The following is a 22004-nucleotide window of genomic DNA, read 5'->3' on the forward strand; positions in this document are numbered from 1 at the left end:
GAGAATAAAGATATGATGCACCAATGCAGACCAGTTCATTGCTATTAAGAAGTTGGATATGGTTATTGTCCGTGAGAGGGGGGCAGAGAGTTCAGGAGCCTCACAGCCTGTGGATACAGGCTGTTGGCCAGTCTGGATGTTCTGGCCTGTATAGACCTGTACCTTCTCCCTGAGGGCAGCAGATGGAAAAGGTGGCGCGCAGGGTGATGTTGGTCCCGCAGGATACTGTGCACCCTCCTCAGACAGCGAGTGGGGAAGATATTACTGATCTCTGGCAGACTTGTTCCAATAATTCTGCCAGCTTCTTTCACCACCCGCTGGAGTGCTTGCTGATCGGCCTTGGTGCAGCTGGGGAACCACACTAGAAATCCATACGTCAGAACGCTGCTGATGGCACAGTTGTAGAAGTTCAACATCAGAGATCTGGGAATGTGTGCGCTCCGCAGTCTCCTCAGGTAGTAGAGGCGCTGTTGGGCCTTCCGTACAACTGAGGTGATATGGTTGCCCCAGGACAGGTCCTCGGTCACAGTTACCCCCAAGAATTTAAAACTGCTCACCCTCTCCACCGCCTCACTGCCAATGAAGAGAGGCAGATGGTTGTTATGACCCCTCTTCCGGAAATCTACAATGATCTCCTTGGTCTTTTTGGTGTTTAAGACCAAGTTATTGTCGTGGCACCATGACTCTAGTTGTTGCACCTCTGTCCTATAGTTTGTCTCATCATTGTTGGATATAAGTCCGAGCACTGTAGTGTCATCTGCAAACTTAACAATGAGATTGGACGCGCAGGAGGAAATACAGTCATGGGTGAAGAGAGTGTATAGCAGAGGGCTCAGAACACACCCCTGAGGGGCACCGGTGTTGACCACAAGGGTGGAAGAGGTGTTCTTACCCACTCTGACACTCTGTCTACGGTTAGTGAGGAAGTCCACAATCCAGTTGCACAGAGAGGAGTTAAGTCCCAGTTGGTGGAGTTTGGGACGGAGTTTGTATGGCCGGATGGTATTAAAAGCCGAGCTGTAGTCTACAAAGAGGAGCCGTGCATAGGTGTTCCTGTGTTCCAAGTGCTTCAGTAATGTGTGCAGCACTGTGGCGATCGCATCCTCGGTTGACCGGTTCTCCCTGTATGCAAACTGGTGCGAGTCCAGGGATGGTGGAAAAGCAGCTCTGATGTGTTTAATGACCAGTTTATCACTTGTAACTAATGCAGAAAGCACACTCTGTAGAAGTAGAGTCAGGTTTTACTTAACTCTAAGACGTGCTAAAATATTCTAAGCTGAGAGCAAAAAAAACTCTTGTAAGTTTAACAAAGTGAGAGAACAATGGTGTTTTCGAGGAAGTTATCATTTCCAGTCACACATCTTTAAAGGTGTTAGTGGCTTGATTTTTTTTAGCCTGTAACCAGGCTACAGTCTGTTGTTGTAGAGTCAGCTCAGCCTTTATGCAAACTGACAGCCAGACCACATTTTGGAGATGTTAGAGAAACAAATTTAATGTACTTTGAATCATTTCTCTGGGAATAAATTCTCAGTGGACAGAATCTGTAGCAAATGACGTCAATCCATCCTGGAGCTCAGCAGCTGTGGGGAGCTGTGGTGGCTTTCTGCTTTTTGTTTGTTTGTTTTATTCATTTTGATTATTTTTGGCTTATAGCTCCAGTTAACCAAACACAACCAACATCAGCAGATGGCATGGTACCCCAAATCATCACAGGCTGCAGAAACTTCACACTGGACTTCAAGCACCTCGGATCCTGTAACTCTGCACTCTCCCTCCAGACTTTAGGACCTGATTTTATAAATCAGAAGCATCTGTCCAGTTCATTTTTCTCCGTAGTCCAGGCGAGATGCTTCTGCCATTGTCCCTGGTTCTGGAGTAGTTTTAGATTAGAAATGCGACAGATGTAGTTACTTTCCTGAAGACATCTGTGCATGGTGGTTCTTGGGGGACATACAGAGCCTCAGTTTATTTCTTGTGAAGCTCCTTCTTGAACTCTTCTCGAGCCTGCAGTCATCAGTCTTTTCCCCAGTCAACTTTCCCTTAATATGCTTTAATACACTATTTTACAAACAGCCGGCCTTTTCAGCAGTGACCTTCGGTGGCTTAAGGGTGTCAATGGTCATCATCCAGACATCTGTCAAATCAGCATAGTCACTCATCATAGTGGTTTCATGTACTAGTCTGCAGTATTTATACTGTATAAATAATAATTTATTCAAACTACTCATTTACTGGATTTCTAATTTTCATGAGCGACAAGCTATGATCAAAATTAAGATAAAAAAGGTTTGACCTATTGCACATGAAATTGCAAAAAAATAACTTATTATAATATTTAGTCATTTTTGAGAGGCACTAGTACACTGTATTTGAACAGGGACTGAAGCTTTCTACACTGAGTGTCTTGCTTAGTAAGGCCCTTTAGGATTAGCCAAAATTAGAACAAATGGTCCGTTTGGACAACCCCATTTATTTAATCTTGATTAATTAAATTGAACATTTTTGGTTGACAGCACATTTTATTATTCAGGTTTCTAATTATTTCAATTACCATAAAGGTGCCAAAACAACATGAGATGTTACTTCATGCTTATCAAGGTATATTAAATATAATTGCAATGCAAGACTTGTGTATCTGTGTAAATATGGCCTGAGGGGGGAAATTTCCTGTTAAATGAATTACATGTCTACATATCTTCTACCACAACTGCTAAGGTGATTAAAGAACATTTAAACAGCATTGTCACTCTTCCTGTAAACTTGCATGACTTCATACTCACATGCCCCGCCCTGTATAGTTAGATCGAGCATCACAACCATGTGACAAGCATGAATTTGGATTTATGAAAGAGAAAGAGCAAGACACATTCACATTAGATAGTTGCTCTTTTTTATACAGGCTCAAAAGAGGTAGCTTGTTTCCTTTATATTTTTAGAGCATGGTTTAACTGCAGACCTACAGTACATATGCTTAAGATCAGGTATAGTAGCATGAATATGCATTGCTCACTTTGGACCTTTCTTAGACAGAATTTCTTTTAACAGTCATGTGCACCCACTTATTGAGATCCAGTCAATTCTTTATAAGCTCGTGTGAACACGGGCTTAATAAAATATCTCATCATGAAAAAATAAATAAATAAAAATAAAAATTTAATGTGTTTTGGATAAGAGGTTTCAGACGTACACCCTGATGGAGAACTATCCTCGAAGAACCCATGCATCGATGTGAAGATATGTATACAAAAAAAGTCAACACACAACGAGATACACTCAATATTATTTATGTTATTGTACAATCTGCATTTTTAAACAAATAATAATAATAAAAAAAAAAGATTAGTAAGATGTACAGTATTCGAATGATCGTATCTGGTGTGGACTGAAGACTCGAGTCCACCCAGAGCTCCAGTGATAGGAGAGGACAGAGGGCTGGAATGACTTATGACGGCTTAATAAGTGGGGTGTGTGTGTGTGTGTGTGTGTGTGTGTGTGTGTGTGTGTGTGTGTGTGTGTGTGTGTGTGTACAGCAGTGTCTGTGTGTACGTCTGCATGTATCTGCTTGTATTCATAAGTTTTCTGTTGTGTGTGCATTCAGCCAAGGTGTTGATAGGAGGTGGAATGTCACATGGCGGGGGATGGGATAAAGGGATGAAAGCAAAACAGAGAGAGGAACAAGTGGGAAACAAAAAGAAAACATGGAGTCAAAAGTAGCAGGGGCTCAGTTGGTGTAGATCTGCCCTTCAGGTGGCTGAGGAAGCTTCATGTTTTCCTTGCAGGTCATGAGCCGTCGAAGCTCCAGCAGCACCATCCGGATACTGTAGGAGTTCTGCCACTTGGCCAGCGCAGACACTGCATGCATGTCAACCTGCAGGGTGGAGATGGATGCAGTTAGACATTGTAATTATCCCCCATCTTGGATTTACCTTTTTAAAGCACCAAAATGTTTTTAAAAATTATTTATTTTTTAATAACTGTATTTCATTGTTCAGATCCATTATACCCTTATTCATATTTATTTTAATAGAAACTGATTTACTGCTGCTTTAACCTGCAATGTGTTTAAGTCAAGCTTCACACATTAACCTTGGGCATACAATTAGAGAAAAAAAAAAGCAGAGCAACAGATGAATGAGCACTGACACGCTTGACCAAGTGAAATGAGTGCAACCACCCACAAAGAAGCGAGGAAGTCATGTTATTTACGTGCAAAAAAGGGGGACCTTTGTATCTATTCCATTTCCAAATAGACTAGTGTCGCTTCGCATGATCCATAGCTCACAGCGATCCTTAATGAATTACCTTGGTACAGCATCTCAGTTTATCCACAGACTGAAACAAGCAATTTTATCCTTTGCCCCCAGCGTTTTGCCACGTAAAATAAAAGGTTTGAGTAGCAGGTGGGTGTTTAAAGGTAGAGCAGTGTGCCTGAGATGACCATATTAGACAATTAATCTCTTATAATATTATATTGCATTAAAAGTAAAAAAATAAAATAAAAATAAAAAAGTCTGAAAGTATAATGTGTGTATAATGTGTGTGTATGTGTTAGTCCCCATAGGGAAATAGTTCCTCTACATTTAACCCATTCACCCAGTGAAGCAGTGGGCAGCCACCAATGCAGCGCCCGGGGAGCAGTGTGTAGGGACGGTACCTTGCTCAGGGGTACCTCAGGGTAGCCGTTCAGTGGAGTTGAACCCCCGACCTTCTGATCATGGGGTCACCACTCTACCTACTGCCCCTAAGTGGGTTTTTAAATAAGAATGAAGGCTGAACTGGCCCTCGTCTTTCTTCCTAACTTGCATGGTGCTCATGTAAGTTAGGAAAAAAGATCCCACATATTACCAATTTTTTGAGATCTTTAAAAAAAAATAAAAAAAATAAAAAAACTCTTGGAAAATCCTAAAACATCTGAATAAAGATCGAGATGTACATTATGTAAATCATCTATTATCGTCTTTTTCCATGGAACCAATGGCCGTCTTCTAAACAAGATGATATGAACTCATAACCAGACAACTGCAGAGCTGGACCTTTTGGGACTTTTAAGGAGTAAATAAAATCTTATATTGATATTTCAGCCAATATTCAACCAGTAAGTGAGAGTATTAAACAATAAGATGATAAGAAACATATATCCTGACATATCAGTGATAGGCCAGTTTAAGCTAGTTGATCAGTTGTTTATCTGACTCCACAGAGCAGATATGATGCTCCTTCCACAGAGTGCATCCAAAATGAGCCAATCAAGCTTAAGAATAATGATAAATAATTCACATACCACACCGTTGGAGGTGTGCACGCCATTCAAGTTTATCTTTGTCACAAATCTGACAAAAGGTGGTGATTCTGGGTATCCTGGCCCGCATTCAACCTTCAGATTGTACATCCTGTTTTCATAGCTTGTCTGTTGATCAAAGGAAGTTAGGGAGAGGTGAGAAGACAGCACACCGAACTTTGAAGGAAAAAAAAAAAAAAAAAAAAAGTACACAATGTTCACTGTGTGCAACAACATCATGTGAAAACTAAGGCAGGAAATACCCTTGTAGGGTTTTTTTTCTCCTGACTCACAAAGGCCCTGGGGAGAGTTTAAAGAGTCTGTGGTACCTTGTTTTTACACAAATCTGTGCCTTTTGCTTTAATCTAATCAACAAAAATGTCTGCTATAATTAACATAACTGCTAATTTTATTACAATTTTTGGCTCTGGCCAAAACATTTGGTGGCATGCCAGAATTTTTTTATGCTCCCTGCATACAGGCTGTAACTGTGACAGCACTGCTGCAGTTTTACCCAGTCACACAGTAAATGAATACACTGTAGATGAAGACAAACTGGCTGACCCAGCTGCAATCTAACATACGGTAATGTCCATGGTCCTGTGAAAGAGGTCCTCAAAGGACTGTAGTCAATAATTTAAAAACAGCATTTTCAATAACAGTCTCATATAGGTCATTTCAACTTTACAGCTTAGCACTGAGCAGTGCTAAGTATTTATAAATACCTATAAATAAAAATTAACTAAAAAGATACTGGGACATGTCAGCAGTCAAAAACAACATTATGCTGCAAACTTATGCGATATTTGGTCTTTAGTCAGGAGTTTAATTGTGCTTCTGCTTCACATTTATTCTGTTTTAATTCAAAAACATTCATTCGAAGCACTGCAAAGTAGTGTTAGTGCCTCGATGTTTTCCTCTTCTTCACATGGACGACCTGATTTGCTCCCCAACATCATGCCATGCACAAATCAAACCTGACACCTTTGGTTTAAGTAACTTAATCTTTTGGCTTGGTCAACACTCCCCTGCTCCTGCAAAGTCCTCATCCAGGTGTTAAAAATGGCACCACTAACCCTTGGGGGGCCAAGGATCACCCCTCTCCATCGTGTTAAGGTCATGTCCTCATCATCCTCCAAGCCCCAGCTCACCGTTCCATCTCCCACACCTTTCTGACCTTCCTCCAGCTCTTCCAGGAGCCGGAAATTGCGAGGAACTTTAACGCCTGTTTGTGGGCAAACACACAGCCATTCAGTCATGCAAACTTCCAGAGCCACAGGTAGATTTACGAAGCTAAATAAAACTGCCAGCAGTGTGCCAGACAAAATGACTTGCAGTTATGAAGTTATGACTCAATAAGACAGAAAAAATAAGGGACGCCTCAGCTGCGCAGCCTACGTGAGCCTTTTGATAAGAGCAGGTGTTATTTTCACGTCCTGTGAGACTTGAGCATCTGGCTCCGGCGGTGCCGCATCACTTGGCCTCCGCAGTGAGATACGACGAGGCTGCACCCTTAACAGAGCCATCCAAACAAACCCAGTCACACTGCCAGCTGCTGCAGCATTTCAGCTCAGCTCACCGGCGTCTCCAGAGAAGCTCAGTGAAGCTCAGCGCAGGTCATGTTTCCCTCATGAGCTCTCGGAAAACGTACAGTCACTGTTTACGTTTAACAGCCGGGCAGGAAGACCGTCTTACTGCGGGATTCACCCGCATTTCTTGATGACATTTAAGTAACGCTACACACCCGGTTTGCAACACATCGCGCCTGTAAATAATCTGACGTCGCAAACAGGCTGTCATTTTCCGGTGGGGTGGCGGTGCTGTGGTTTGACAACAGGATGCTGTAATTTAAGCAGCATCCTAAATCAAACTATTAAATTAAAATGTATAAATGAATACACAAATGCATAAGCAAGTTGCAATGCCTCATATTTGCTGATGGCTGGCGAGTAACGGCTCCACGCCCATAAAACAGCACTGAAGTGAGACCTGCTGTCCTTTTATCTAACTTAAGATAGCTTAGCTGCTAGCATCGCTTCCTATTCATTCTCCTCAGCTTTGTTTTAGCTTCTATGTAATAACACAACATAGCACAGCGCCTCAATGCGGAATCCATCTAATCATAAAACCTAACAGGTACGCGGTAAAAATTCACTGACAACACTGTTCAAAAATAGCTTTTCGCAGTGATTAAATACGTCTCAACCGTTTTACCTGATCCGGCGGCGACCGCCATCTTGTCGCTACACAGCGGGAGCGAGCACGCACTTTTACCATTGTAGCCAGCGGTGCGTGCGCGAGCAAGAAGACAGCAGCGGCGCTTCCTTTGTTGCTCTAAGCAAACTGATTAGCTATGTGGCTGCATAAAACGGAACTGTTATAATAATAATAATCATTATTACTATTGTTGTTGTTGTTGTTGTCGTCAGAGTAGCACATTAACTTAGAGATAATCTAACCTGGCATACTTTCCAAGGCAGGTCACTATATTAAACGATTTAATTCTGTCAGAGCATCAAAAAAAACTGTGCTTATTTTAATAGTCATTTCATTAAATAGAGATATTATTAACTGCCCTTTTGCTCCAGGGGTTTTTAAATCCACCAGTTCCAAAGGCAAGAGTGTTTGTCCAGAATTCTGCCTTTATGGTATATCTTTCAATCATCTTTCTTCAAATGTAGCATGTAATTCTCTACTAGTTCTATTCACATTGCATGATAAATCAGTATACATGTAATTTAGGTCAGAGTTTTGTGCTTCTGCAGAAATTGTGGAAATCCAGCATGACTGAGGAGGAGGATGGGCCTATAAGAGGTCATTCATCAGCATGTGCATCTACTTTTAGGCAGGTATGTATAGGTATTGTGCATGTGCATCTACATCTACTGATTTGAAACCATTTTACAGCACCCTCAGCGTCATGGGGAATGAAAAATGAAGGTATTTCTGAAGGCAAAGGCCACAATTAAAATAAAAAAGATGGGGGAGTGTCAATATATTAGAAGAAAAAGATCGCTGTGAGAGATTAAAACATGAAACCCTTAATTAGCAAGGATAGATTAAAGCATGCCAAGTTTGATTAGGTCATTCACTGACTGACTGCAGGCTTATTACATAGCAAGTAAGCTGTGGAGTCTGGTGTCAAAAGGTTGACCTAAGCTTGCAAATTAAAAGGAAGAGGTGTTCTTGACTCAGAAACAATATTTCTCTGTGTGAAAACGCCTTGTGATCTCAAGAGGTTAGAGCAGAGTGGCCAGTTTGCTTTGAGCTGATAGGAAACTAAGTCAAACAACCGCTTTATACAACCAACGCACAACACGTCAACAGGTGCCACTCCTGTCAGCTAAGAACAGGAAACTGTGGCTACAATTCACACGGGCTCGCCAAAACTGGAAAACAGAAGAATGGAAAAAGAATTTGCCTGATCTAGTGTCTTGAATTTCTCCTGTCACATTCAAACGGCCGGGTCAGAATTTGGTAGAAACAGCTTTCAAGCATGAAAGCATGGATCCATTCTGCCTTGTCTCAACACTTCAGGCTTGTGACGGTGATGTAATGGTGTGACGAATATTTTCTTGGTACCCTTTGGACCCTTTAGAGCCAAATGAGCATCTTTAAAATACCACAGTCTGCCTCATTATTGTTGCTGACCATGTCCTTCCCTTCATGACCACATTGTATCCATTATCTGATGTCGGTTTTCCAGCAAGATAAAGCACAAAGCTCACAATATCTGAAACTGGTTTCTTGAACATGACAGTGAGCTCACTGTTCTCAAATGGCTTCCACAGACACCAGATCTCACAGAGAGTACCTTTGGGATGTGGTGGAACATCATGGATATGTGGCCAACAAACCAACAGCAACTGTGTGACACTGTTATGTCAGTATCAGCTGTTACGGAAATCTGAAACAAAACAAGTTGTCTCTGTGAGATTTTAATTTGCCTTGGCAAAGGTCTCAGAAAACAGTACAGAGTACAGCAGCTCTCCAGTGCCATCACATTCCCCCCTTTTGATCATTTATTGATTCACAGGGCAGCACGGTGGTTAGCACTGTTGCCTCACAGCAAGAAGGTCCTGAGTTTGACTCCACAGGAGCCTGTCTGTGTGGAGTTTGAATGCAGTTGGGTTAACTGATGATTCTAAATTGTCCATAGGTGTGAGTGTGAATGGTGTCTGTCTCTCTGTGTTAGCTCTGCGATACACTGGCGACCTGTCCAGGGTGTACCCTGTCATCAATTAACCCAGCCCTACTAACTGACATGACAGCATCACACAGTTGCTGTAGGTTTGTTGGGTGCACATTGTGAGATTACTATACTACCTTATGCCACCTTTTACTTCTAATCAAAGAATTGTTGAATCATTATACGGCTATAGGCCACATTATTCCTTGGATTAAAGATTGTGAAATCATTACACCGTTTTATGATGCATTATACTGCTGAGTTATAAGAAATGCTGTTTGTGTCGAATCATGGCCTTCCTTTTCTGATTACAAAGAGAACAGAATATATTGTAGAGGTTTTCTGCCCCATCTCATCAGGAGGAGATAAAACAGGAAGCCAAGGCCGTCACTTAGGTGCTGTAAGAGAGAAAGATGGTAAATGGTAAATGGCCTGTATTTGTATAGCGCTTTACTTAGTCCCTAAGGACCCCAAAGCGCTTTACAGAACATTCAGTCATTCACACACACTGGTGATGGCAAGCCACATTGTAGCCACAGCTGCCTTGGGTCGCACTAACAGAGGCGTGAATGTGAATGCTTAGTGCGGAGGGGGGCCGGAGCTATAAGAATGTGAGAAATGGTCAGACACTTCTGGCGGACACCCTCCTGTCCGGATGTTTGTAATGCTCAAAGTGTGTATGGAATAAAGAGAATTGTTTTGATGAGATTGTTGAGATTGTGTTGTTCTTCCTTCAGCCCAAAGATCAAAGAACTGGGATATCCAATGATATCCATGATATCCCACCACAACCCAAAGGTTCTCTCTGTGAGATCTGGTGTCTGTGGAAGCCATTTGAGAACAGTGAGCTCACTGTCATGTTCAAGAAACCAGTTTCAAATATTGTGAGCTTTGTGCTTTATCTTGCTGGAAAACCGACATCAGATGATGGATACAATGTGGTCATGAAGGGAAGGACATGGTCAGCAACGATAATGAGGCAGACTGTGGCATTTTAAAGATGCTCATTTGGCTCTAAAGGGTCCAAAGGGTACCAAGAAAATATTCGTCACACCATTAGATAAACATCACAAGCCTGAAGTGTTGAGACAAGGCAGAATGGATCCATGCTTTCATGCTTGAAAGCTGTTTCTACCAAATTCTGACACGTGACAGCAGAAAATCAAGACACTAGATCAGGCAAATTCTTTTTCCATTCTTCTGTTTTCCAATTTTGGTGAGCCCGTGTGAATTGTAGTCACAGTTTCCTGATCTTAACTGACAGTAGTGGCACCTGGGTTATTTTCTGTTGTGCGTTGGTTGTATAAAAGGATTGTTTGACTTAGTTTCCTACCAGCTCAAACCAGTCTGGCCACTCTCCTCTAACCTCTGAGATAACAGGGCATTTTCACACAGAAAATTGCAGCTCTGCAAAGATATTCTCTCTTTTTCAGATCGTTCTCCGTGACCTCTTGAGATGGTTGTGCAGGAAAACCCCAGCAGATCAGCAGTTTCTGAAATACTCAGCCCGTCAGGCATCAACATTTAAATCACCTTTCTTTTCCATTCTGGTGCTTGGTTTGAACTTCAGCAGGCCGTTTTGACCATGTCTACACACTTAAATAGATTTGTCTTTGTACCATGTGATTGGTTAACATTTGCATTAACAAGCAGCAGAACAGGTGTGCCTAATGAAATGACTGCTGAATGCTTTTGTTATTGTAGAATCTCCTCAATATGGTGTAGTCGAACTGAGTGCAGAATAATTTGTCTGTTCTGCTTGAACAGGATTAATTGAATAAGTGAATTTAAAGTGTTTGTTTTGCTTGGAATAAACAGAAGCCTGGAATGTAACATGACAGCTGCGTCTGTGAGAAGTGCATCGATTAGCAGTAAATGTGTCGAGGGCCAGGCTCCAGGTACAGACAGGGTCATTAATTATTAATACGCTTTTCATTGTGGATGTTTTAACCACTGACGCAAGTACCTGTAGCAGCGGCAGAAGACCATCAGATGCTGCAGATTATTGTACCTTTTTTGCAAAAAGTTATGGTGAGAAAGTCTTTACTTAGGCAAATATAAACACAATCAAGCAGTTGATTTAACCCTTTAATGCTAAGTGTATCATGTTTGATATGTGAGTTTTTGCAAGTTTTAGAGACTTTATTGGTGTGATTTTTTCCCCATGTAAAAAATAAATAAATTGCACTATACATTTTGAAAGAATGCATTGCAAAAAGATTTGCTAATATAACTCAAATTAAAACTGTATATACAAATTAGCTTTTTAAAATTTCATCACAAGGTTAAAAAATAGAATTATTATGTATGAGAAGGTGGTGTTCTGTGTACTTGTGCACGTGGGCGATCGTGGCTCAAGAGTTGGCAGTTTGTCTTGTAATCGGAAGGTTGCTGGTTCGAGCCCCGGCTCCGACAGTCTCGGTCGTTGTGTCCTTGGGCAAGACACTTCACCTGTTGCCTAATGGTGGTGGTCAGAGGGCCCGGTGGCGCCAGTGTCCGGCAGCCTCGCCTCTGTCAGTGCGCCCCAGGGTGGCTGTGGCTACAATGTAGCTTGCCATCACCAGTGTGTGAATGTGTGTGTGAATGGGTGGATGACTGAATGTGTAAAGCGCTTTGGGGTCCTTAGGGACTAGTAAAGCGCTATACAAATACAGGCCATTTACCATTTACCCTGTGAAATCGTCACAAGTTCCTAAAACAGATTAAATAATACACTTTTTTCCCAGCCTTAAACTAAATAAAAATAATAATGATAACAGAAAGAAAAACACAGAAATATGTTTATTAGTTTATTTATAAATACAGTATATTATTTACACTGTAAGTCCTCCAACTGGAAGACAACAAAAAGGCATCAAGGCATTAATCTGATATCTAAAACTCCATCCCCACCACCGGTGTACATAACCAACAACAACAACATCCACATGGACCTTACCTCAGAAGAAGCAAGAGTCAAATCATGAGCAATTTAAAGTCAGTCAATGAACTCTTTTCCCACATTGTTGGCAAGAGGATAAGGCGATTCAATAAAGTCCGAGGACCATTACAGGAGAGATTCCGACTGCCCATCTCACTTACTAACATCTTCATTTGCTCTCACTAAATTTTTCAGGTGCGAAAAAAAAAATACTTAATTGACCACATACTGTCGCAAAACACCGTTCAAATCCACTGCTGAAAGTTCACTGTCTCTAAGCGGAAAATCCAAATACAGCTCGATCACAAATTCTACCTCAATAACAAGTGGCCAAGTTAACTGTACTGATTTATGGTAACAATAGATCCCAGAAAGCATCTACGATAATGTGACTACTCTGGATTTTAAAAAAAATCTGATGTATATGACTTTTACTTCTGAAATAATGGCCTTAACTTCACAAAAAAAGGAATTTGTTTTTCACAATTACTTTAATTCATCTAACCACAATCCTGAGATCATCTGGAGAGTAAGAAGAAAGCTTATGCATGTTAGAGCCACACTCACAACCATGTTATTCACCATGAAAGCCGTACACACCAACAGATGTCCAGTCTTTCTCCAAGAAAAGATTATTATGGTTTGGGTTCCTTCTGAGCTCATCATACATATTTAAAATAAAGTTGTCAGTTTCCAAATGAATGACAGCATGTCATATCTATCATTTCCACCCTCTATCCTTATTTTTTTCTATTCTGCTGATTTATAAAAGCACAAAGCATCCTTTAAACTGCCATTACCTTTATAAGATCACAAAAAGCAACTTGCTGAAGCACTGAAACATCCAGCAAAGCCAACGCCAAGATTCCCACTTGGAAAGTTGTCTGCAAAGGCTCTAACGCGTTCACTCACCGCAGTGTAACAGTGCACAAACATTTTGCCTAATACTGACCAAGAAGAACTACAGGAGTAGAACTCAAGCGGGCCTTAAACTTTAATGCAGTCACACCATCCATCTACCAGCAAAATGACACTACCAAGCGCACACAGAACTGCTTCTCACAATACTCTACAAGCACGATGCAGTCTGCAGTGTACTCCTGCTGCTGACCTATGGTAAATAATCCTATATAATCAAGTATGAAGGATTCTAAAAGTGGAATATCACGTAACATAAAGCAGAACTTTGGCTGCAAACGTAACTGTAATGATCATTAATCTGTCTACTTTAAGCTTAACAAGTAAGCCTTTAACCCAGTCAACCTAAGAAGGTTACCTTCTCCCATTTCCGCCTGAAAAACTTTGCCAGGATTTCCTTGGAATGAAGATAACACTTTGGTGGTTCAGACATGGGACCATTTGGTCAAAGTTTGGGGTCATTTCTTAAAAGCAGTACGATTAGTTTCCTCTGGAGCGAGCGCAATCCTCCCCATTCATGACTGCTTTTGCACAAACTCAAAGGAAAGCTGGTGACCCAGTGCATTGCTTGCACAAGCCGACATGCTATATGCATGCATGCATTCTTTCGTCTGTGTGACATCTTAATTAGAAAAAAGAAAAATTGTCATGCAATTTCTTAAGTAGCTAAATTTTTAAACTCCTGTTCTTCTGATTTAGCAAATATGTGTAAACTATAGAAAAAGAAAGGCATTTGAACCTAATCAGATGAGTTAAGACATATAATTAAGGGCCTCTTATTACAATGCATAGTTAATTGCTGTACAATACATTTACAAATCAATGACTGAAACATTAAAACTTTCAACCAATTAATCTCATCTAGACGTTTTAAAGGAAACTCCAAGATCGTCACCCTTCAGTGAAGCCCTTGAAACAATCACCGAGCCTGCTCGTCAGTTACCGAGAAGGTACACGGTGGCAACGTTGGTCAGCGGGAATGTTATGCTCTGAACCTGACAGTCTCCTTCCACGATACAAGCAATAGCGAGAAGCACGGAGTGAAAACGGTATCACATAAAGCTGACACGTAACATTGGAGTGTCTGCGTCTCACCATGCGAGATACAAACCCCAGAATGACAGAACAATGCAACATCACAACAAAAAGAGCTGCAGCTGAACCAAAAACAAACAGAAGTACTGCATATGCGGCGTGTAAGGCAGCTTGACAAAAAACTGCATGTGCCTCTTTCCTGAAAACTGGTTTGTTTGCATGGAGGGCACATGATCGTCTGATTTTAGGGCCAGACTAACCCAGCAGATACAACAACCGAATTTATTTCTATTTGCCCCAAATTTATAATGACCTAACATCAGTGATGACTGCAGTTTTGTAAATTTTTACAAGCCTTTCAAATCAAATGGTTTTGCTTGAAAATGACTTTTTCAATGGTTGGATCACATGCAAAGATCCACAAATGAAATTGAAAATACCACTATGATCCGACAGGAGCAGTTAGCTTTTCTTTTGATTTTTTTTAGGGGAGGGTTTCTTTTCCTTTAGCATCTCGTGGTAACATCTCCTCTTTGTTAGGAAAGTATAAAAGATGGACGCAGCTCCTAGGACATGAAGCCAACATGGAAGTGCTTTAAATATACGTTCTTTTTAATGGCCTCCAAGAAATGCTTTTATGGATCTGATCATATTAGATAAAATATTAAATACATTTTGCTCATTCTAAGTTTCAGAAAGGATAATAATCCATTAGCTGACCATTTGTGATTGACAAGTCGTCAACCAACAAGTCTGCAGTTCACTGACTTCTGGGTGACCTCACTGTGGCTACGTCCATCTTTTACACCGTCTATGTTTCTCAGTATTTTTGGAGTCATTTTTGGGGGGGTTGACACGCCCCAGATTAAACAATTAAATATGGCTGTGTTTTAGAAACTGTTTATATTAATCATCCTTGAACGCATCTTTACCTCGCTTTTAAAGAGTGTCAAAAGTGGGCTGAGCTGAACCCAAATGTGCAAGTATACAATAAATGTAACAGTAATATTTATCAATTTGATCTTTAGATATCAAAATTGGTAAAGCTTCCAAAAAGTCCTACATCACTGCAGCCTGACTACGCACCGTGACCTAAATAAAATTCAAGCCTAAAATCACTTGCACATCAAGTAGATCCTTGATAAAGTGGAGATGCAGAAACAGATCCACAGAAAATAAAGCTGAGCTAAATATAATGTGATTCATCATCACTTCAAATTAACAGCTGTGGCTCTGGAGAAGCAAAGAGTTTAACCTTTCAAGTATTTTTTTTGTTGAGTTTGATTTTTTTTTTTATGTGGAGAAAATATTTGATTTCCTTAGAAAGTGATTTCAAATGTATATGATCGCTCTTCCTTAGCAAAACCCCTAAAAAGTGATGGGCTGTGTTAAATATATAAAGTTTCAAGGATATATTGCATTTATTTTTAAATATTATCTGTGTGAGAGTGATGAAAAATTCCACCAACAAAGCCCTCCTTTTGAAAAAAAGAAAAACAATGTGCAATAGTTAAAGCTATGGCATCAGAAAGTGTTAGATTGTAAGTCCATAGGAAGAAAAACTAAGTGTGGGGGAAAAAAAGGGATGAGAAGCCTGGACGGACCCAGTGTTGTCTGAGGTAGGGTGCAGTTAGCCCGCTGTGTTACTTGACTTTCTGAGCCCATTTCAGATCGTCCGACCTTGGCTTCTCTCCTGTCACACCCTGGATGAGATCCTCCAAGTATCTCCAGAAACCCAGCTTCTCCAAAGGGTAGTTCAGCCAACCTGGAGAATTAAAAAACAAACATTAACTCTCAAATCATCTTTAATTACATCCCTTATTCTGTCTGTCTTTCTTAAGTCAGACCCACTCACTCAGTGCATAACACTGAGCGAAGCACTCTTAATGAAGATGTAGGGTCAAAACCCATCTTTCAACAGAAATAAACACACAATGGAAAACTATAAAACCTGCCCTAACCTTCTTTCTTTGAAACATATTCTTATTTTTTTTAACTCTGATAAGCTCTGGAAATCTGTAATAATATAACCCTTTCCACTAACTAACCATATCCGATATTTCTACTACTGAGAATCCCTCAGCTACTCTGTGACTTTGCTTTTGCGATCAACCGCCAATGTCTCCAGGCTGCACGTGCAGCCGGATATCCTATACCTGCATCAAAACTTCCTGTTAATGACCGGGCTCTGGGTAACCAGTGGTTTCTAAATTGAATTTAGGTCAATAAGTTCCTTTTTTGTTCTCCACTCAGACAGTTTATAAACATGTTACTAAAGCTTGCTCAGACTACAGGCGGGCTGCAATCAAAAAAAGCCTCTCTTTTGCCCACAGGTTCCGAAGATACCTTAAAGCAGGCATTACAGCAAGGTGAAATAATCACTCACTTTTAAGACCCAAGTGTGGAACAAAAAAAGATTATTAACTTAATTATTAACCCAGCCTGTTTAAATACAGAACTTTAGGACAATTTTTAATTACACACTTAGTATGGGCTTAAATACAGAGTACTGATCTTATTTTGAGCAGTTGGCAGATAAATGTACATGGATTTACACACAATCTAACTGCGCAAGGAGCAGTTTTCATGACAAACACATTGTCAGTAAGTCAGCACAGGTGCAGCTTCATTGTTGGGAGGTTTTGTAAAGCACTACAACCCAAAGTCAGTCATGCAAGCCTGGACATGAAGCACCCTCTTTGCAACCGTTTTCGCCCTGCAACAGCCAGCAACCTTTACCAGCTGGTCAGGGAATACACGTTTCCTTAGCGCACAGCAGTTGCCAAAGGGTCAACAACCAGTCTCTGGGCCTGTATGACTAAGCCCTAATGTAGCAAATCTTCCATGTGAACATGCAAACATAGTAGAAGTGGGTAGACAGAGTTTGGTTGGGTAGTGTGAGAAAAGGTCTGGGTAATCCTGACGAAATAATACTACAAACCCGTAGTGATGCAGAAGTAGGTCTCGTGAGGAGAGACATGATGGATGCGGTGGTGCTTGCGGGGAAGGATGATGTGGCAGTCCTGCAGGAACACAACCCAACGAGGCAGCCCGAAGTATGTGTGAGACCACTTGTGAATCTGGTTGGTAAGAGTCACAAAGATGGCCAGTGCATACAGGTAGCAGTACAGGGGGTAGATATGGTAAATCTCCGCTGCAGGTAAAAGAAGACAAACATGGTAGTTTGTTTGCTGTTGCCTTCCTGCCCTTTTCTTAGAGAAACAGTTTTATTTTTTTTATCAGATTAGAGCATTGTCACGGTGGAGATAATGCTTTTTTGATACGAAACTCACCAGGTGAGAAGGTGAGAAAGTTATAGGCCATGTTTGCTAGAGGGACTATGGTCAGCATGCAGTTGTCACCGTTGGTCTCAATGAAGTCGTGACGGGTGATGGCTGTGGGGTCGATGTGGTGCTCTCTGAATGGACGTATAAAGGCCTGCATATATGTGGCAAATTAAGGAAAATGCTCCCTTTGAAAAATGACTATTTGGAGGTAAATGATGGGAAATCATACCTTTCCAAAGATGGGTAGATCTACCGATCCCCACGTATCAGCCCCCCAGTGAACAAATCCTGATGCAAAGTCTGCAGTGAGGATACCCGCCACTGAAAAGAAGAAAAAAAGAGAAGCTTGTTAAACGAGACAGCAAATAATAACACATAAGAAGACTACATCGTTTTTTAAAATTTAGTACTTACCAATGCCCAGCAGGATGGACCATATATGTCCCTGATGGAAATTGGCAAGGAGGTAAATGAGGTTGAAGGCCATGAGAGAGAAGCAGAGGATGACACTGATCCATTCTTGACATCTTTTGCCTTAAAGAACAAGAAACAGGAGCTTTTTAGTGACAAATTCAATCACTTGTGCAGCATTTTCAGTGCAGATATTCCAGTGATGTTCAAAGGTTAGGAAACGACTCTGCGTGTTTGTCTGATGTGGCAGCATTCCTCTGTTCTTTGACAATAATGAGCAGCAGGGCCTGAAATACCTGTCCACATGTTACAGCACAAAGACTGTAATTTAGTGACCTAGAAACAAAACAGCAAAAAAGCAGCAAACACAGTGTGAAACCACAAGACTAGATCTTAGTAAAAGGAGTGGGTGAATAGGACTTATTCCTTTTAAAAAAAACTCAGTAGTTTAGTGCTTATCCCACAGATTTTAATATTTGTCAAAGGGGAAATTTTGAGCATGCGCTAACTCATTTTGAACCAACTCACATTTTTGAAGCATTTCGATTTATTCATTAAAAAATATAACACTAGTTTGTTGCATTAACCCTCATTAACGTGTGACCTCATTGTTACTGGCTGTTTTATATTTACATCAGCTTACGCTCCAATAAATCTGTCCCGAACAAATGTATGTTCCATTAAACTGTGGTGCTTATTTTTTTCTGTCATGCCCCACTTGTGAAACCATAACGATTTTACCAAAACATTAAAAACAATTAGAATGATCTGATGATAATTTAGCCCACAAAACATTTGATTAATTCAGCTTTCAGCAGATCTTGTCTGCCGTGGCCCTATCATCCACCAGTCGGATGCACACCCCAGAGACACTATAAGCATGAGATTTAATGCACACAACAAATGAACAGAAATCCACTGGCGAATTCAGCAACACTAAAGATGGTGGTTATCTCACCCCCTCTGCCACCAAAGAGTCACTCAACAGCCGAAGCAGGAAACATGAGCCAGCTGTGTTATTGACCAGACACACAGCTGAACATGGCAGCTTATCTACCCGCTCCATCATAGTCTGTGGTTTTATCACTTTCCTTGCCTAACGTGAATTTGCATTGCTTTTGGTCAGAAATGTTAGTCAGTGATATTGGTGCTCTTTGCTGAGCTGTTAAGAAAGCCCTAACGTTGAGAAACATTCATCAGTTTTGTTCTGCTTAAGTCAAATTTTTGTGGCTCCAGACGTGCACTGGGTATTCCAGAACATCATTATGTTTCCAGTAACATATCTCATTCCTGCCAGGTCCCCAAGGCGTTCCCAATGCAGATGACATAGTGAATTCTGGTTCTATCCCGGGATCTCTTCCCAGAGGAACGTACCTAGAAAACCTCCAAGGGAAGGCACCTAGGAAACGATGCCTGACCCACCTCAGCTGGCTCTTTCAGGGGAGCAGCTGCTCTGCTCCCAACTCCCTTCACATGTCTCCTCACCCTCTCTCTAAGGCCTGATTTAGACTTTTGCCTAACCGACATTACCTATGTTAAGTGTTTGCCAGCATTTGTGTTGGTGCATTATGTGTTAATAATGTATCCAGTGCCAGTTGCCAGATACAAATAAAATGATGAGACGTTCTTCCCTCCTGCGGACATCAGCCTTTGTTTTGGTCAGTTTCGTCAAATCTCCTTCCAGGAATTTGCTGACATTTGTGAGTCCGAATACTGATACTATGATTATTATTCCTCATATTCTCTCACTGAAGGTCCAAAACCTGCCATGAAAAAGTATCCTAAAACAAACAGGAGCAATCAACAGCACCCAATAACCATGCATTAGCCTCTACTTTTGGGGCATTTTTTAAGACTTTAAACAGGGTTTTTTTTTTTGTCCATGTGAACATCTATCCCTGATGTTTGAAAACGTCAAATGAAATCAAGCTCTAGATAAACTAAATCATACAGTAACAAGGTTTTTAATATGCAGGAGAAACCATGCTACCTGCTGTGACTTAACTGTGTAGAAATGTAATGCGCGTGTAATGACAGTAGACTCAAAGAAATGTGGAAAAGCAGAATATTTTTGAAGTTGCACATTTTTCTTAAGGCATTACAAATATCTTCTCTTGAGTGGCAAATGCCTGGGATAAAGGATGTCTTTTCTCTCTGGCCCAGATGACCACTATCACAGGACTTCCTGGGTGTTTTTAATGCAGTGTTTCCAGTTTGGCCCACTTAAGATCAAACGGGGGCTGCATGTGGCCCAGGAACTAAAATAAGTTTCTAATCAGTCACATGCAAAACCTAGTTTCAGTTGCCATTGTGAAAATGCATTTTTATGATGGGCGTGAAACACCACTGAGTGTTTTGACAGGGTGACCGATGGAGCTCTCCAAACAATTCAGAGCATGAGTTTTTGGTTGTGTTTGCAGCCCGTGTGTGCTGACTTGGCAACCAACAACAGCACAGATACGAAAGGTCACAGCAGCTCCGTGACCAGACGAGGTTTCTGAGCCTAAAGCAGAGGCAGTGTATTCTTCTATAACCTCTCTCCCTGATGCTCGAAATGTCAAAGAAGCACAGCCACTCGAAAACAAATTCAGCCACTCTGACATAATTTCCTCTTGTGTCACGACAGCACCGTGGCTGTAATACACCCATACTGCCGACGACTGCTCGGTGTCATTTAAGTGGAGCAGTTAAATACAATCTGCTTATTTTCGTTTAGTAGTTTTAGCAGTTTGTTTCTTGGTGACTGAATAAAGACCGTCGTTATGTCACACCGCCACTCGGTGAACATGCCCATTAGACGGAGCTGCAGCGGAGAGGATCGACTCACCTGGCGAGTACAAATTAGCCAGTTCTCGGGCACCGGCGTGTTGTGGACCCCATCTGGCCGCTCCCCGGCCCGGTCCCTGTGGCTCAAGGCTCTGTGTTTCCCCTCCACACTCGTTCTCGTTAACCATACTCGCCATTTCTTTCCGCTATGGGCCCGGCCCCTTCAATCTCTCTACTCACCACCAGGAACCAACAGAATCACCAACTTCTCAGCCCACAGACAGCGCAATGTTTTCAGCCAATGAGGTGCAAGCCGTTGAACGCAGCTACCAATCAACAGCCAGTTGGCTGCTTGGTTACTTCACAGGCAGCCAAGTGACCAATAGGGAAGGGGGCTGCGAGGGACGCGATCGAATTTCCTGACCCCACCCGTGCTGTCTAGAACCCGCTCTGCTCGTGCCCGCGGTAGTCCAGAATGAGCAGGAAACGCAAATTTAGTGCAGTAAACAGTAACCTTCACTAGGGACAATAATGTTTTAAGGCGCTGATACAATTTACAGCTATTCCTTAAAAAAAAATCTTACATTTCTTTCTACTTTCGGTAGGTCACCGCACTGTGTGCCACTTTACGGTACGGTATATGACATTTTCATTTCAGCCATGAAGCTTGCAGCCACGGAGACCACAAGAAAAAAGTACTTATTTGTTTTATTTTGTTTTACACACGCTTAAGTTCCTGTGTTAATATAAATACGCTTCTAAATCAAATATTCATTACTAGTAGAGGCTTATTAATGGGTATCGTCAAGGGAGTCTATCTTGTCGTAAATCCTTAACTAACCAATCAGCAACATTGACAGAATGCTAGAATTTTATCTGCAAATTATACTCTCCTGTAAGAAAAAAATGAACTTTTATTTCAATGCGAACGCACTATCGATACCGTTTAGTGAAAACTGAAATTATATGTGGCATTTTCTCTCTTAGAAGTATTTGTAAATGCCTTTACTTCCAGTCACCCTCAACACTATCTTGAGCGCCCTCTCCTGGTGTTCTACGTGAGTTGCAGTCAATATCTGTGCAATGGAATTAACGGGAAGCGGAGTTTTTAGACAACTTTCTTTATGAACAACCACACAGTGAAATAAGGCACTAAGAATATTTATGTACAAAACCAGTGTACAAAAAAAAAAGAAACTA

The 22004-nt window shown here is 41.2% G+C and overlaps 1 protein-coding gene and 1 long non-coding RNA gene across 2 annotated transcripts; one reads left to right on the forward strand and one right to left on the reverse strand.

Moving 5' to 3' along the window:
- Positions 1-3268: 3268 nt before the first annotated feature.
- peds1b (plasmanylethanolamine desaturase 1b) lies at positions 3269-21086 on the reverse strand. Its single transcript, XM_080295004.1, has 8 exons — positions 20866-21086; positions 18042-18161; positions 17857-17948; positions 17634-17778; positions 17282-17494; positions 6355-6503; positions 5282-5407; positions 3269-3868 (listed from the first exon to the last, which is right to left on the reverse strand). The coding sequence occupies exons 1-8, from the start codon at positions 20999-21001 to the stop codon at positions 3722-3724; spliced, it is 1128 nt and encodes a 375-aa protein (XP_080151130.1). The 5' UTR covers positions 21002-21086; the 3' UTR covers positions 3269-3721.
- Positions 8011-11300, forward strand: LOC145422975 (uncharacterized). Its single transcript, XR_013904120.1, has 2 exons — positions 8011-8127; positions 10901-11300. It is a non-coding gene; the product is annotated as an uncharacterized LOC145422975 (long non-coding RNA).
- Positions 21087-22004: the final 918 nt, after the last annotated feature.

This window comes from Astatotilapia calliptera, chromosome 20 (genome assembly GCF_964374335.1).
Source record: "Astatotilapia calliptera chromosome 20, fAstCal68.1, whole genome shotgun sequence".
Lineage (NCBI taxonomy): Eukaryota > Metazoa > Chordata > Actinopteri > Cichliformes > Cichlidae > Astatotilapia > Astatotilapia calliptera.

Excerpts from the sequence above, each read along its gene's own strand:
- peds1b (XM_080295004.1), bottom strand. The coding sequence starts at position 21,001 with ATGGCGAGTATGGTTAACGAGAACGAGTGTGGAGGGGAAACACAGAGC. Across the intron at positions 6,504-17,281 it reads CTACTTCTGCATCACTACGG|GCGTTAAAGTTCCTCGCAAT; the intron begins GTTTGTAGTATT and ends GCCCACAAACAG. Across the intron at positions 5,408-6,354 it reads TGATCCTTGGCCCCCCAAGG|ACAAGCTATGAAAACAGGAT; the intron begins GTTAGTGGTGCC and ends TTTGATCAACAG.